The following is a 14,417-nucleotide window of genomic DNA, read 5'->3' as shown; positions in this document are numbered from 1 at the left end:
AACATGGAGAACAGCTGGGAGGATGTGGAGGATGAGAGATGTCCAGGTGGGATATGTCATGCTAGGACTAATATATAGCAGTGGGAATAAGGAGTGGGTGAGTTTGAGATATATTTTGAAGGCAAAACAGAACTTTCTAAAAGCTCAGGTATGGAGATTTAGGGAAAGGGCAGAATTGAGAATGCTTCATGGGACTTTGGCTCTAGCATCTGAGTAGAAGGTAGAAGCACTTACTGGAGAGACAAGAGAGATTAAGTGCAAGTAAGGACTTAGTTCCATTTTGGAATGGGTTCTCCATTTCTTTACATACAACTGGATTTCCACCTAGTATAATTTTCCTAAGAACTTTTAAAATATTTCTGAGTGTAAGGTTCCTGAGTCAGACCTTTAGCCCTTGTACATTAGAAAAGTTCTTTCATTTCATATTTGCTATAATTTTTTGAATGTAAGTTCTAAGTGTTTTTTGAGCATTTCAAAAGTATCCTTTCTTCATCTTTTTGCTTTCATTGTTATCAATGAGAAGTCAACTAATATTTTTACCTTATATTCCTATATTTATTTAATATGTCCATTATCTCTAGCTATTTTCAAGATTTCATTTCTGCTTTTAAGTTGATGAAAATATATTTATCTTGATGGGGGTTTCCTGGCAAGTTGGATTTTGAGTTGATATCTTCCTTAACCTGGAAATTCTCAGTCATTATATCTTCCAGTATTTCTTCTGTCTCATTCTCTCTTTTTTTTTCTTGATCTATATTGCCATGTATGTTAGATTGTTTGATGTGTTCCATGGATAATGGAAATGTGTGTGTTTCTGTTTGGATAGTGTCTAATGACTTGTATTCACTTTCATAGATTCTTTGTTCCACTATATTAAGTTTGTTGAAAATCTCATTAAAATGATTTTGGTTTTGTATTTCTTTTTATTCCTAGGATTTTTTTTGTTCCCAGCATTAGGCTCCTTTTAATATTACCTACATAGTATTCCACAGAAATGTCTTATTTGTTTATATAAGTTATGCATCTTCCCCACTTGATACTTTTACATATTTATAGTAGTCATTCTATCATCCCTGTCTGATCATTTAACACTGGGCCATCTTTAAGTCTGGCCCTGTTGATTTTTTTTCCTTTGTTAAAAATGCATCACATTTCTTTGTTTTCTCATGCCTTGATAATTTTTAAGCCCAAATATTATGTAAAAAAGAATAATAGACCATAATGTAAATATTACTTATCCCCAGGAAAATGCATATCATTTTTTCCAAATTGTCATTTTGTCAATATAATCTGTAGGTAAGGTGATAGCTTTGCAGTTAGATTCAATGCAGCAGAGGGCCAAGTAAATTGAAGTGTAAGGTCAAACCTTCTCACATCTGAATGATTTCCATCCTTACCATCAGAAGTCAGCTTGCTCTTCTAGCCCAGCTCTCAGTAAGGGTTCTTTCCCCTTCCCTTCTTCTTCCCCAGAGAGCTGTTGTCTGATAACTAGTCTAAAGCCCAGAGTTCCTGGGGGTAGAAGAAGTTCTCAGTTCTCCTGTGTTCAATCAGACTTTGGCAAACATACAGCACTAGTACCTCTCTGGGGAGGCAGATCTGTCTTTGCTCTCCAACCACTCACCCAGACACTCATGGCCACACATTTATTCAGTATAAGGCCTGCAGTGCATGTGGCAGAGTCTGCATTTTCCTGCATTGCTCTTAGACTGAAGCAGATCTGAGATGTCTGTGCCTCAGAGGGAGGTCTCTCACGGCTCTCTTGTTCTGCTCCCAACTTTTTTGATTATACTTGGTGAAGTCCTACAAAAAAGAATTGGCTTATGGATACAGATACTCCATGATCTGGGGGCTCCTGGGGATTCAATACAGCCATGACAACCTACACTTTGTCTTTAAAATATCTGTGAAAAGTTAGACTGCTTTCTTCTTGTGAACATTAATGATTCTGTCCTCCTCTCTTCATTGCTCTACTTATGATGACTTTAGTTCATTAGACTTCTTCATAAACTCAAACCTCTGAAAGGCTCTGAAAAAATGATTATTTTGTAGATTGTCTTACCTGTTATTTTTGTTAGTTATGTAAGTAAAGTTCTTTGTGACAGTATCCTAAGTGGAAATGAAAAATACTTTTTGTAATACATGCGATCATGTAGTCTTCATTTCTGGTGATGCCGACTAAAAATTGAAGGTGCAGAACTAAAGTCAGTTTTATGAAGGTAATTATTTAAGATGTTCAGTAAATATTTTTCAAAGATAAAAAGTTTCAGCAGTCCAAAGATTTCATTTAGAATAATGAGATTAAAGAATAGACTGTATATCTGTAAAACAATCTACTATATCTTATTTCTCTTGGACTTTTTAGGGGCTAGACAGAAGGAATTTGACGCCATTCTCAAGGTTCTACTAGATACACAGATAGCATTTAGAATGTTGGGTTTGATTCTACACTGCTACTTAGAGAAGAAAAATTATAAAATATTATTGGTAATGGGGTGTGTGTATGGGAGGCGATTGAACAAAAAGAGGCCTAAGAAACCATGCTGTGAGGATCAATTGCAAGAGCCAACCTAGGGTGTGGTTTCTAAAATAAACAAGAAGAATGTCTTTATATTTAAAATTCATATGGAAATCTAGAATTGCAAATTAACATCTTCATACATAAATATTTCTCTGGACTTTGGATTACTTCCTTAGAATAGACACTTGTAAATTAAAGTATTTAGTGTGAACATGCTTAGACTCATTAGCTACCCTAAAAATTACCCTGTAGAGAGATAGAAACAATTTTTATTCCTGCCACCAGTATGTATCTCTTCTACCATGTCTTTGCTTAGTATTTAGTGCTTTTTTTAATCTTTGCTGCATTGATAGGTTAAAAAAAATGGAGAAAAAAATCACTAGGCTCATTGTAGAATATTTACTTTTTAGAATTTAGTATTTTCTTCTTTTCCTTTCTGTAGCTTCAGTTTTTGTTATTCTTATTTCCAATATGAATTTCTGGGTTTTTATGAGGCTACATTCAAATTTTCCTTAGAGAAGAATCCATGAATCATATCTTCTGGGATGCCAGAGCATAGTTTGCTTCTCTTTTGCTTCAGAGAACTTTGCCAAACCTATGGCATCTTGCAAAGTTCTGCCAGAAGACCTATGGGTTGGGGCTAGAGACTCTAAGGTAACAGAGAGCCAGTGAAAAGCCTTTAAATGCCCTTTTCCATTCTCAAACACAGATCTGCTTTATCAGTTAAAACCTCGAAATTGATTCTGGATAGTTTCATATACTTGGGTTTTGGATTGAGAAGGAAGAAGCTAAAGTTCTGATTGTTTTTAAATTCTAAGGAAATACCAGGATTCTTTAGGCAATTTCAAAGAATCTAGAACAGGTGGGGTTATATTGCCTACGATTATTCTTGAAACAATTTGGTTTTTTAGTCCTGAGGTCATTCTGGCTATTTCTGAAGCTTTTCAAACAGCTAGTCGTGTGGTCTGAAGGCAGAGTGCTATTAGCACGGTTGCCAAGCAACTAAAGTACTGTGAGTTATTGGCCTTAGGATACCCATGAGGCTTGCTTCTCTTTTCCTCCAAAGAGTAGTTAGAATGGTTTTATTCTGAGCCTTACAGATGCCACATATTTGCAAATAAATCTATGGATTACTGTTTATGGCTGGTTGTTAAAATCAGACCTTCTCAAGAGGGTCTTTTGACCTGAGTGCTTAACATAAGTACTATGTCTCCTGCTCTCTATCCCTTTGATTGAGATTTACACTCAGAAATAAAACTGAGATTTAAATAACCATCAGTTTAATAGTATGTTTTTTTACAGAGAGAAGCCTCTGACAGGCATTATTTGTTAAGATCTGATTTTCAATACTGAAATTATCTATAGAAAAAAATGGCCTGATTCTGAACTGACCCACTCAGGAACTTGAGACCCAGTCCTGATTCCTAGCACTTGCCTCTATTGTGCAAAGTATTCTCTTCTCTTTCTGACTCTACGAATAATAAACGAGTTGCAAAGTACTTGGCTGAAGAGAGGGGACACAAAGTCCCTCTGTTCCTGACTGTTCTAATTTGACTTGGTGCATGAATCTGCTTCCAAAGGAAAGCTGAACTCTGCTCCCAAACTCTCTATATGGGTGGTTTTAGAAAAATAAAATATATCCAGTATATGGATACCAGTTCTTACCAGACCTGAAGGAATAGGAAGGAGATGGCATGGGGTAAAAATCCACTTATAAAGATATTTAAAGCCAGAATAAAACAAATAAAAATGTACAGTAGAAGTAAAATACAGTAGCAGTGGAGGAGAAGGGATCAACTCATGGTTAAAGGGAGTGGGAAAGAGATTAAGTGGATTGAGACGAAGTGTACTTTCTGTCAAGATAATTTATGGGCTGAATATAGGCATAAGAGCCATAGAGTGTTGGATATTTTGTGGTGGGGCAAGGTGAAAGAGTGCTCTCTTTGTCTTTCACCAGTAGCCTACATGATTCAGAGATGAAGGAGACTACAAAGTGATTGTTGTACATAAGGCTATGCTTCTTGCATTGAGACATGGTCTATTCTAAATAAGCATCACTTTTGTATTTATATTTTATTTATATTTGTTACAAATATTTATATTTATTAAGTAATACTATTTTCAAAACATTCTGCTGGGTATATTTGGTCCACAGAAATTCCAAAATATGTGTAAAAAGTAGAAGAAACACGTGTATGTCCACAAATGAACAAACAATGGAGAGGCAGAAGAAATATTTTTAGTGTGGGCTACCTACATCGAGTTTGGAGCTGGAAAAAAGTTAAAGAGAAAGAAATCCTTTTAAATCCTTTTTTCATTATGTAGTATTCAGATGTCTGCCCCATTCTAGAGGAAGGAAAACAGGCCAGATAGAAGAGCCACTTTTTTAAAAAAAAGATTTTATTTATTCATGAGAGACACAGAAAGACAGGCAGAGACATAGCAGAGAGGAGGTTCCCCACAGGAAGCCTGATGCAGGACTCGATCCCAGGATCACAACCTGAGGCAAATGTTCAACCACTAAGCCACCCAGGTGTCCCTAGAAGATCCACTTTTAATTCTAGATACACTTTTCTAAAATGAAAATGTTAGTCATTTTTTTTGCTAAGTTATTCCTGCCTCTTACGTTCTTACATAGATGGTTTTATTTAGGGGATATTACATATATATATAATCTATATAATATTATATAATTATATTTTATATATAATTATAACCAAACCACAACATAACCAAATATATATATATATATATATATATATATATATATATATATATATATATATATATTTTTTTTTACACACACACACACACCAAACATGTTTGTTTTGGATATTTATATTCTCATAAGTTCTGACATCAATGTATATTAACAGGAATGATTATGATTTTGTTGTTGTTGTTCTAAAAAGAACACTTTCCATGTCTTTAGCAATTGTGGTAGGGAATATTACCCTTAACTTACAGTTATCAAATTATTTTTTACCCATTCAGAAGACACATTGGAGAAGTCCATCCTACTACCATCTACTTCTTGTTCCCCTCTGAGAGAGTTGTTTGCATACCTGAGCCAATGTTTTCTTGCTGGTGTTTATCTTATGGTAGTGACTTCAAGGTTTTTCACTTATTCTTTCTTTATTCATCTCAGTCATTGAAATCAAAGGACTGATAACCTCATTTGTAATGCAAAGCCCACCACAAAAGGAGCCCCATTGACTTTTCCTTCTTTACCTTTCACCATTCCTCCAAATAACTCTTGTGGTCAGTTATGATATTCTACTCTTTGAACATACACCTGATCTTCCATTTATTTAGGGGTATTTTCATACTGGATCCTCATACGTGCTCAAAATCAGTATATTAGCTGCTGCTTCGACTGCACATCCATCCAGTTCTTGTTTTGACCCAAACTACACTTGCCCATACCTGTTGACTGCCTAGCTACTTGAAAAATCTTCAAGGCAGACTTGATCATCATGAGAATACCATACCCTTGTCAGGAGAGACCCTTTGGAGGGCTTCCAACATTTGCATTTTTCAGGCATTTAAATGGCACTAGGATTTTGCAGCACAGGAAAGAGGGGAGAAGTTGGACTGTCTCATTGAGCCTTCTGTTTTTACTTAGGCCCCCAAACTCATAAAATCACAAACTCACAAATAGTTTCATCACCTTCTGACTTTAAAACCCTGTATTAGTTTCCTAGGGCTGTTGTAACAAACTGGTTGCTTAAAACAACAGAAATTTAGTCTCTCATAATTCTGGAGGCCAGAATCCAGAATCCAGATGTTAGCAGCATACACCCACTCCAAAGACTCTAGGAAACAGTTCATTCCTTACCTTTCCCAACTCATGGTAGCTCCAGATATTCCTTGGATTGAGGCCACAACACTTCAACGTCTGCCTCTGTGGTCACATTGCAGCCTCCCTTCCTACACATGTCTCTCCTCTGTGATTCTCTTATAAGGACACTTGTCACTGGATTTAGGGCCCACGTAGATAATCTAGGATGATCTTACCCCAAGATCCTTAATATAATTCTAGTCTTAAACTTGAAAGGTTATACAAAGACCATTTTTCCAATAAGCTACATTCACAGGTTCTGGTAACTTGGGCATAGGCAAAACTTTTTGGTAGGCATAATTCAACCCACTACTATAAAAGCTTCTCCTCTCACAGGAAGCTCAAAACTATTTGAAGGTCTCTAGAAGGGAAGAGGGGCCACCCTACCCAGTGTCATAACATCCAGCTCTGTTTTTCCCTTTTCCTTATGAAGAGCTCTTTACCAACTAAAACTTTACCTTCCTTCCTCCAACTATCTTAAAGAAGTCCCTCAGTTATGAAGTAAGGCAAATTCTGATTTGGTGTGAGGGAAGGGTGGAAGAAATAGGAAATATAGAGGCAGAATGAAAACATGAGAAGGCAAAGCCTAACTTTTAATCAGAAAGTCAAAAATATATGTCAAATGTAGAGAACAAGTTCATAACCAAATAAGAGAAGAGATGCCAAAATTAGTATCCAGGAGAGTTAAAATTATGGTAGAGTGAGGCATGGCTTAGTCTGAGCCTTTTGTCAAAAGGCAGAATCTGGACACTGGGATGTTTAGCATTTACTGTGGAGATGGATATAGCATCTTGAAGAGCTATATATTCATGATCTACATTGAAAGATAAAAATTCCCTAAATAATAAGATAATGAGTCATAGACAAGCCTGAAGGAAACAATTTTCCAGATAAGTGATGTACAAGTATTTACATGCATATGTATGTGTAGGTTAATTACTGAAAACACATGTGGAAATATTTTAAGACGGCTTAAGATACTGGATAGTTCTACCTTCGTTATGTTTTATCATATGTCAGTGCAATGAGCAATCTTGGATGATATCCTCCCCATAATTTATAATCTTTCCATTACCTAGCAGCATGAATTCTGAGAAGTACTTAATAAATCTTAATAAACTATCATAACATTTATTATCATCACCTCAAAAGATTTGGGTAAAAATGCACAAAACCAACTAAAAAGGGCATAAACGTATACATACCATGGTAATAAATCATTCACTACCCATACACAATATCAGTGGCAGTCTATAAAATTTTTAGCTGCCCCATTGTACTCTTACCTCAAGAAATATATCTAGATTCTACCTTTAGAATACAGCTTCTTGCTCTTCAAGGTAGAGCCCAGGGATTAGCAGCAAAATCATGACCTGGGAGCTTGATAGAAGTGCAGAATTTAGTCCTCTGACCTTAGACTTATGAAACAGATGATTCAAAGTTTTTCTAGTTTATTACTTATTCATGATCTCTCTGCTTATTCCCTTGAACTTAATATGTTGTCATTTCTAGTTAGTATTTTTATTTCAACTCAATGGAAGATGTGCCATTTTCTAAAAATAGTAAAATAAAAATGGGGGGTATTATAATATAAAAGTGATGTTCAACTAATAGTCTCTGCTTACTGTTCATTTTGTTTAGATCCCCCAATTATTGAAGGAAATATGGAGGCAGCAAGAGCAGTGGATTTAATCCCATGGATGGAGTATGAATTTCGTGTGGTAGCAACCAATACATTGGGTATAGGAGAACCCAGTATACCATCAAACAAAATTAAAACAGATGGTGCCGGTATGTTTAAAAAACTTTTTAAAATTTAAAAGGTTGATAAAAAAAAATAAAAAAATAAAAGGTTGATAAATTCAGTGCCACTTTAACATACGGTTGAATGTATGTGGACATAAATAATGCTCTGAGGTAAGTGATTCATCTGAAAAGAATGTGTGTATGTATTTCACACAGATGCGTGTATTCTCTGTCAAGACAGTCAAAAATTTAAAAAAAAAGGAAATATGAAGTTTAAGAATATTTTTACATAATTAATACAAGGAAAAAGGTAAATAGAATCGCTGCGTATTCCACTAGGGACCCCTAAAATGAAGTTGTATTTAGAATAGAAACTTCCATGTAAATTCTGAATCTTAACCAGGCGGACTTTTAATTAAGCAGATCCTGTGATTTAGAAAGCTCACAATTTTTCATGCCACTCAAAGACATTTACAACTGAGTGGCCTTGTGGTATGGTCAAGGAGGGTAGAGAGAGTAGGGAGTGGAGAGAATGGGATGAGAACTTCCAGAGCTATACCACATGGAGAGTTACATCATCTCTGAGAAATAGCTATAATGTGTTCTTTTAATATGAGGTGTCACTCTAAATATGCTCTTTTATCACAGCTCAGCCTTGGTTGTTCTTCCAATTTAGATTCACATTTTTACGCTAAATACCAATTCCATTTAAATAGCCTTTGTAGGAGAAGTACTCAGCTCTATTTTCCTTTTCTCCTGCATAACCAGGCAAAAATATTGTTCTGATTCTAATAATAGCTTTTTTATTATTCCTTGTCTACAAAAAAGAAAATGTTTTGTAGACTCTCTGAGTTTATTTTTATTATGTCTTGCCAAAGTTCAGTGCTTTATTTGGGAGAAAAGATTTTAAAAGGAGGACAGACTACTATTAAAATTCTGCTATGATATCTTAATATCACTAATCCATATTTCTGGCTTCCTCAATTTCTTGGCCTAACATCTAAATAGAATGATGAACGCTAATGTCTTAGTTTTTAAAGTCAAGTTATTTACAGGACTGCCATCAATAAACTCTCTTAAAATTCCCTGTAGATTATTACTCTATTACTTACCAGATACAAATGATGATTCTGTAATAAAGAAAATAAACACTGAAGTACTGATCCACACTATTTTCACACGTATTTCAGTTAATTCCTATAATAATATTTTAAGGTAGGTATTATGATGCAATGCTCATTAATAGGCAGTAGACTCAGAGACAGTAAATAGCATTGAGTGAATATAACTACCTCCAAGACTCTATTCAATTCCAGATCTGTTTGACATTTCTCATATATTGAGCTTTCTCTCTTACAGGTGGTAGTGTCTCAAGCAGGACTCTAAAAATGCTTATTTATTTAAAACTTTATTAGTGTTCTAGTAGAAGTTTAGATTTCATCCTCAACTATGAAACTAGATATGACTAAATATTATTTTTTTTGTTTTGGTATACCCACCTGCGAAATGAACACAACTGTTCTTTTTTTCTCTACCTCACAGGAATCTCATTAGGATAGGAAGGTAATATAAGTTGAAGCTGAAGTCTGATGGTAAGGCTGAACAAAGATACCATATAGTCAGGAATCTTGTGTTTGGTTTTTATTATTAGTCCCTAGAGCCACTTATGTTTTTAATAGAAGCTTCTGTATGATGGTCTGAACACAATTGCCCTTTCTTGGAAGACAAAAATAAAAAGAAACACAGGCATGATCTGATTGGTGGCTAACCACATAATTTCATGCTGAGAGATCTTGCACTTGATTTGATTTAACAGGTATTCATTTTCAAAATAAAATTACAAAAATAAAATTAAGTGATTACATTATGCCTAAGTAAGCTTATTTCAGTTAAAATAGTATAACATTCTTATCTCAAATGTAGGCCTTTTTAAAATTTCATTGAGCTTGATTAGCTTTCTATGATCTCTCAACTAACACGATATGAACTAAGACTTAATTTGAACAAATTTTTCTGACAATCAAAATTCTTCATAGAGGGGAGAGGAGACTTTGTCTGGCATTGGTGATAGATGTAGACCTTTCTCTCTCCTCCTCAGGAATTCTGATACGAACAGTATCTTAATTATTTAATCTCAGAAAGTGACTGATTTGGTATATACATAGCTTGATTATCTGGAAAGAATTATTTCAAGATTTTTTTTAATCTCAAAGTAGAAATAAATAAATGTTTTTAGGAATAATAACAAAAGTGTCTAGGAGAAAGATTCAGTATAATTTTTAAATCTGAATCTGTGAATATAATTTATATTTAATATCGTATTTAGACAATCAGGATCCTTTTGACATACTACCAACAGTTTGTATGAAACTCTGAAGACTTTTCAACCTGAGTATCTTCTTACCCTTAGAAATGCTGGGAAAAACTCGTTTTAGGTATCAAACATAAAATGTTGGCAAGATTGTTTCTTTCAACCAACAAATTTTTGGCAACACCTTTTTTAAGTATTGCATTTTACCTTGTATTTGCTCAGATGGTATTTTGTAAATGAATTAATTCTCTAGTGTGCTTAGAAAATAACTTGCAAATCTTTGAAAGCCTTCAGACCCAAAACAAACAAACAGACATACAAAGTGGTAACAGTCTTGGTTCCAATGCCAGGTACAGCCCTATAGTGATATAATGACATGATTCATTCCTTTCTATTGTGAAAAAAATAAATCCTATAACCTCTAACACTTTCATTAATCTTTCGTAAGAAAAACTACAGGGTATTGTATTAATTAACTTTTATGGCTACCAGCATTTCAGCACTTGCTACATATTACCAGACATGGTGCTAAGCTTTCTATTTACCTTGCTCCACTTAATTCTCACAATAACTTCATAAAATTGGTATTATTATTATTCCCAGTTTTACAGAGAAGGAAGTTAAGATTACAACCTAGCTAATGTGAAGAGTTGGATTTAAATCCAGGACTTTCTAATTCTAAAAGCTCTGCTCTTAAACCACTTTCTGAAAGGACACTGTATGGTATTAAAGTTCCAGGACACTGATTCTTCAGTAGATTTTTGGTGCCATCATTTAAAACCTTTGATTAGAGGCAGATTATTTAACCTCTCTCAGCCTTGGTTTTCTCATCTCTAGATGGAAAATATTTATTCCATGAGATTATTTTTTATGATTAAAAAACTTGTAAGGAAAGCAGTACTATCTTGTGTATGTTTGCTGAATAAAATTTATTTATTATGCCATTAATTCTCATTTTAAACTTTAATATGCTTATAAGAAAATATTATCTGCTCTATAATTGATTATCTCATTTGGCAATACATTTCTATTTTTAAAAAGCATAGAATCATAATTTTACACAATGTCTAATCATCTTAGAGGAAGAATTTTATATACTCAATACAGTAAAATTCAACAGAATTTCTCTTTAAATGCTGTTTTTTGTTTTCATCCTGCTTTTTAAAAGCTTAATATGCATGAAATTGGACATTTACATTGTTCACACTTACAAAAAAATAAAAATACTTTTTTAAAACAAGGGGATGTTTGTCTTGTCATGTACCATTATAACAACTCTGTAAAAGATGCCAGCATGTTAGGTGGGATAAAGGCTGGTTCCCATTTGATGGAAAGGTTGCCCCGTACCTCATTATGCTGATTGAAAGACACAACATTATCTAATGCAGCACATGCCCTTATCTGTCCAATTACTTAATGTTAAGATCACATGGCACAGTTGCATATATTCTTTGGATTCAGACAAGTGCATTATAAAATGGATGGTCCCAAATGAAAAATTAGAAGATGTGTTTGTAATTCATTGTAGCCCATTTAATTTTGACTGTAAGAAAGAGATAACAAAAGCATCCTTCAAAGTAATGTGTCATTATAAGACATACCCTCATAGCTAATGGATCTGCAGGTGCAGTTGGTGAGTTGATATCCTAAAATGGTGCATTTGGGTTTGTTTTGACAGATTTGGCATTTATTTATGCCAGATCAACCTAAGAGGGAAAAGAGAAAAAAATAATACAGGAATCATCACTTTCATCCCTTGTATAGAGCTTTAGTTTCATGTCTAATGAAGCTATTCTTTTATTTAATTTTATGTTTAATTTTTTTAGCTATTTTGAAGTAGCAAAAAAGCATAGATTTTTTAAGCCAGAGGATGCCTGTGTTAAAGCTATATCTTCTCTACATGTAGGCAGTGTGACCTGGTTAGCTAAGTAACTTCTTTTGGGATTCATTTGCTTTTCCTGTGAAAAGAGGATATTGCTACTTCTCTGTATACTTATCTCAAAGTGCTGATCTGAGTATCTAGTTCGGTGTGGTGTGTAAAAGTCATTTCTAGATGAGTCTTTCGTTAAACTAGGCTTCTTCATTCATTCAGCAAACTATCACAAATTGGGGATATTTGAACATTGAATTAAAACCTCGTTGTACATATTTAGTTGTTGCTACATTAAAGAAACTGCATCTTCAAGACTGGAATCATATTCTGTTTACGTTGTTATCTTTAGTGAACAAAATTATTTGTAGGAGAAAAAGGGAGGAACAGGAAGGGTGAGATTGTGGTTCTGACAATCACAGTTGGAAGTTAATAGAGGATGAAAAGAGAAGCAGCGATCAAAGCCACGGTGGTATTTGTGCATTATGATTTAGAAGAACCCATTACCAAATATAATTTGTTTCATATGAAAAACAAAGTTCACATGTACATTAGATACTTTAGTTTTTAATACACCAAGAGAGAGAAACTAGGAAGTTTTAATTCTTTTACTTAATTTAAACAAATAGTGCATAATTGATTTGAGTTCTTCATAATAATTTTACTGTGCATTATTATTATTTCACTTTGTAGCATTCTTTTCTGCCCCTCTAGCATTTCCTTGGATGACTTATTTTTCGATTATCTTTCTGTTGAGCAGTGAACAAATTTACTCTGTACCATCCATTTAAATTTCTGTTTAAGATCAAAGCCTAGATTAATAAATGGACCTACAATTTCAGCTTGATAAGACCCTAAGATATTAATATTATTGTGAACTATCTTGGGCTCTATATTGTTTTTACCTACTTTGGAAAGATCATTAGTTTAACATGGCAGATGCATTAGGAATGTTAGCAATCTGCTCCACCAGCAGAACAGGAGATCATTTAAGTTACAAATGCCTATTCTCATTTGAATATCCAAATATTATGCAGTTCCTTTGATTTTGTTAACAGCTAATCAGAAAGAATATATATCTAAAAGCAGAATAAAAGCAGATGTAAGACTTTAATCTGTATCTTAATTCCTTTGGTGTTCTAGATTCTAGAGGATTACATTTATAACCATTTCAATCTCTTCCTATAAATTTTGTTTTACATCACAATAAAATTTTGGTGCAAATTAAAGTGCAAAGTTACATTTATGGTAACTTTATTTCTGTAAAAATGGCTACACAAGTTAAGCAATGATTAACAAGAATTGAGTAGTCAACAATTTATTTTGGATCAGGGGCCTCTCTTCATATACTCCATGATTTTGACAGTTTAGGATTTGTCATAAACCAGTTTTTGTGCTGTTAACTAAAACAGCAAAGCTCAAATAGGTACTGATATGCAAATTATCTAAGTTTTCAAATCTGAAAGTAAAATTGGCAAGAGTAGTTTCTTTTTATAAGCTGAAGAATAATTATGACATTGGCTTGATTTTCTTTTTAAATAATTTTTAGTTCTGTGATTTAAATACAGAAGCACTCTTCTAAATATCATTAATGAATCACTGTCAGACTGAACTCATGGCAGAAGGGCAAATTTAAAAACTTACTATTTTTAACCTTTCACAGTAAAATTATAAATATTGTTTATTCATGATTAATTCAATAATTTTGTGTTTTTCCTAAATATTTTATTAAAATCTTTTTAATGGCATAGTTAGAAGAAAGTTTAGTTTGTTCACTGGTAAGTCACTTTGGACCTGAAAGTTGAATAAGCTGCCTTGTGCTTAGAATAATTTACTTTCCTGAAAGGAATCACGATTTGCCCACTTTTTCCTGTTCTTGCAAGGCTGAATGCAAATATAGAGTACCAAGGTGCTCAGATTCTTGTCAGATTTGTAGGTTGTATTTCAATTCTACCTGTGAAAAAATGCCCCTTAGCTGCTAAAGCTATAACTGAATATTCAAAGTTAAATGGAGGACATTAAGTCAATAATTAACCCAAGATATAAAACACTCCATTAGGAGGTACAGTTACCTTTTATTTTAACATCATGAGCTCAGTGAACAATCTTTGAAGAATAAGTCAATCTTGAC

General features: G+C 33.8%; 1 protein-coding gene across 3 annotated transcripts in view; it reads left to right on the top strand.

The window, feature by feature from the left end:
* The window catches only part of CNTN1 (contactin 1), a 349,581-nt gene that overhangs the window by 274,336 nt on the left and 60,828 nt on the right, over positions 1 to 14,417 (top strand). For all 3 annotated transcript variants that reach the window (XM_072798336.1, XM_072798338.1, XM_072798337.1), the window contains one exon: positions 8,001 to 8,150. In XM_072798336.1, coding sequence (XP_072654437.1) covers positions 8,001 to 8,150 — 150 coding nt within the window. The remainder of the gene's footprint in view (positions 1 to 8,000; positions 8,151 to 14,417) is intronic.

The sequence above is a fragment of the Canis lupus genome, chromosome 25, assembly GCF_048164855.1.
Source record: "Canis lupus baileyi chromosome 25, mCanLup2.hap1, whole genome shotgun sequence".
In the NCBI taxonomy this organism is placed as follows: Eukaryota; Metazoa; Chordata; class Mammalia; order Carnivora; family Canidae; genus Canis; species Canis lupus.
Note: the sequence above shows the minus strand (reverse complement) of the source record. Positions and strands in the feature narration are given on the sequence as shown.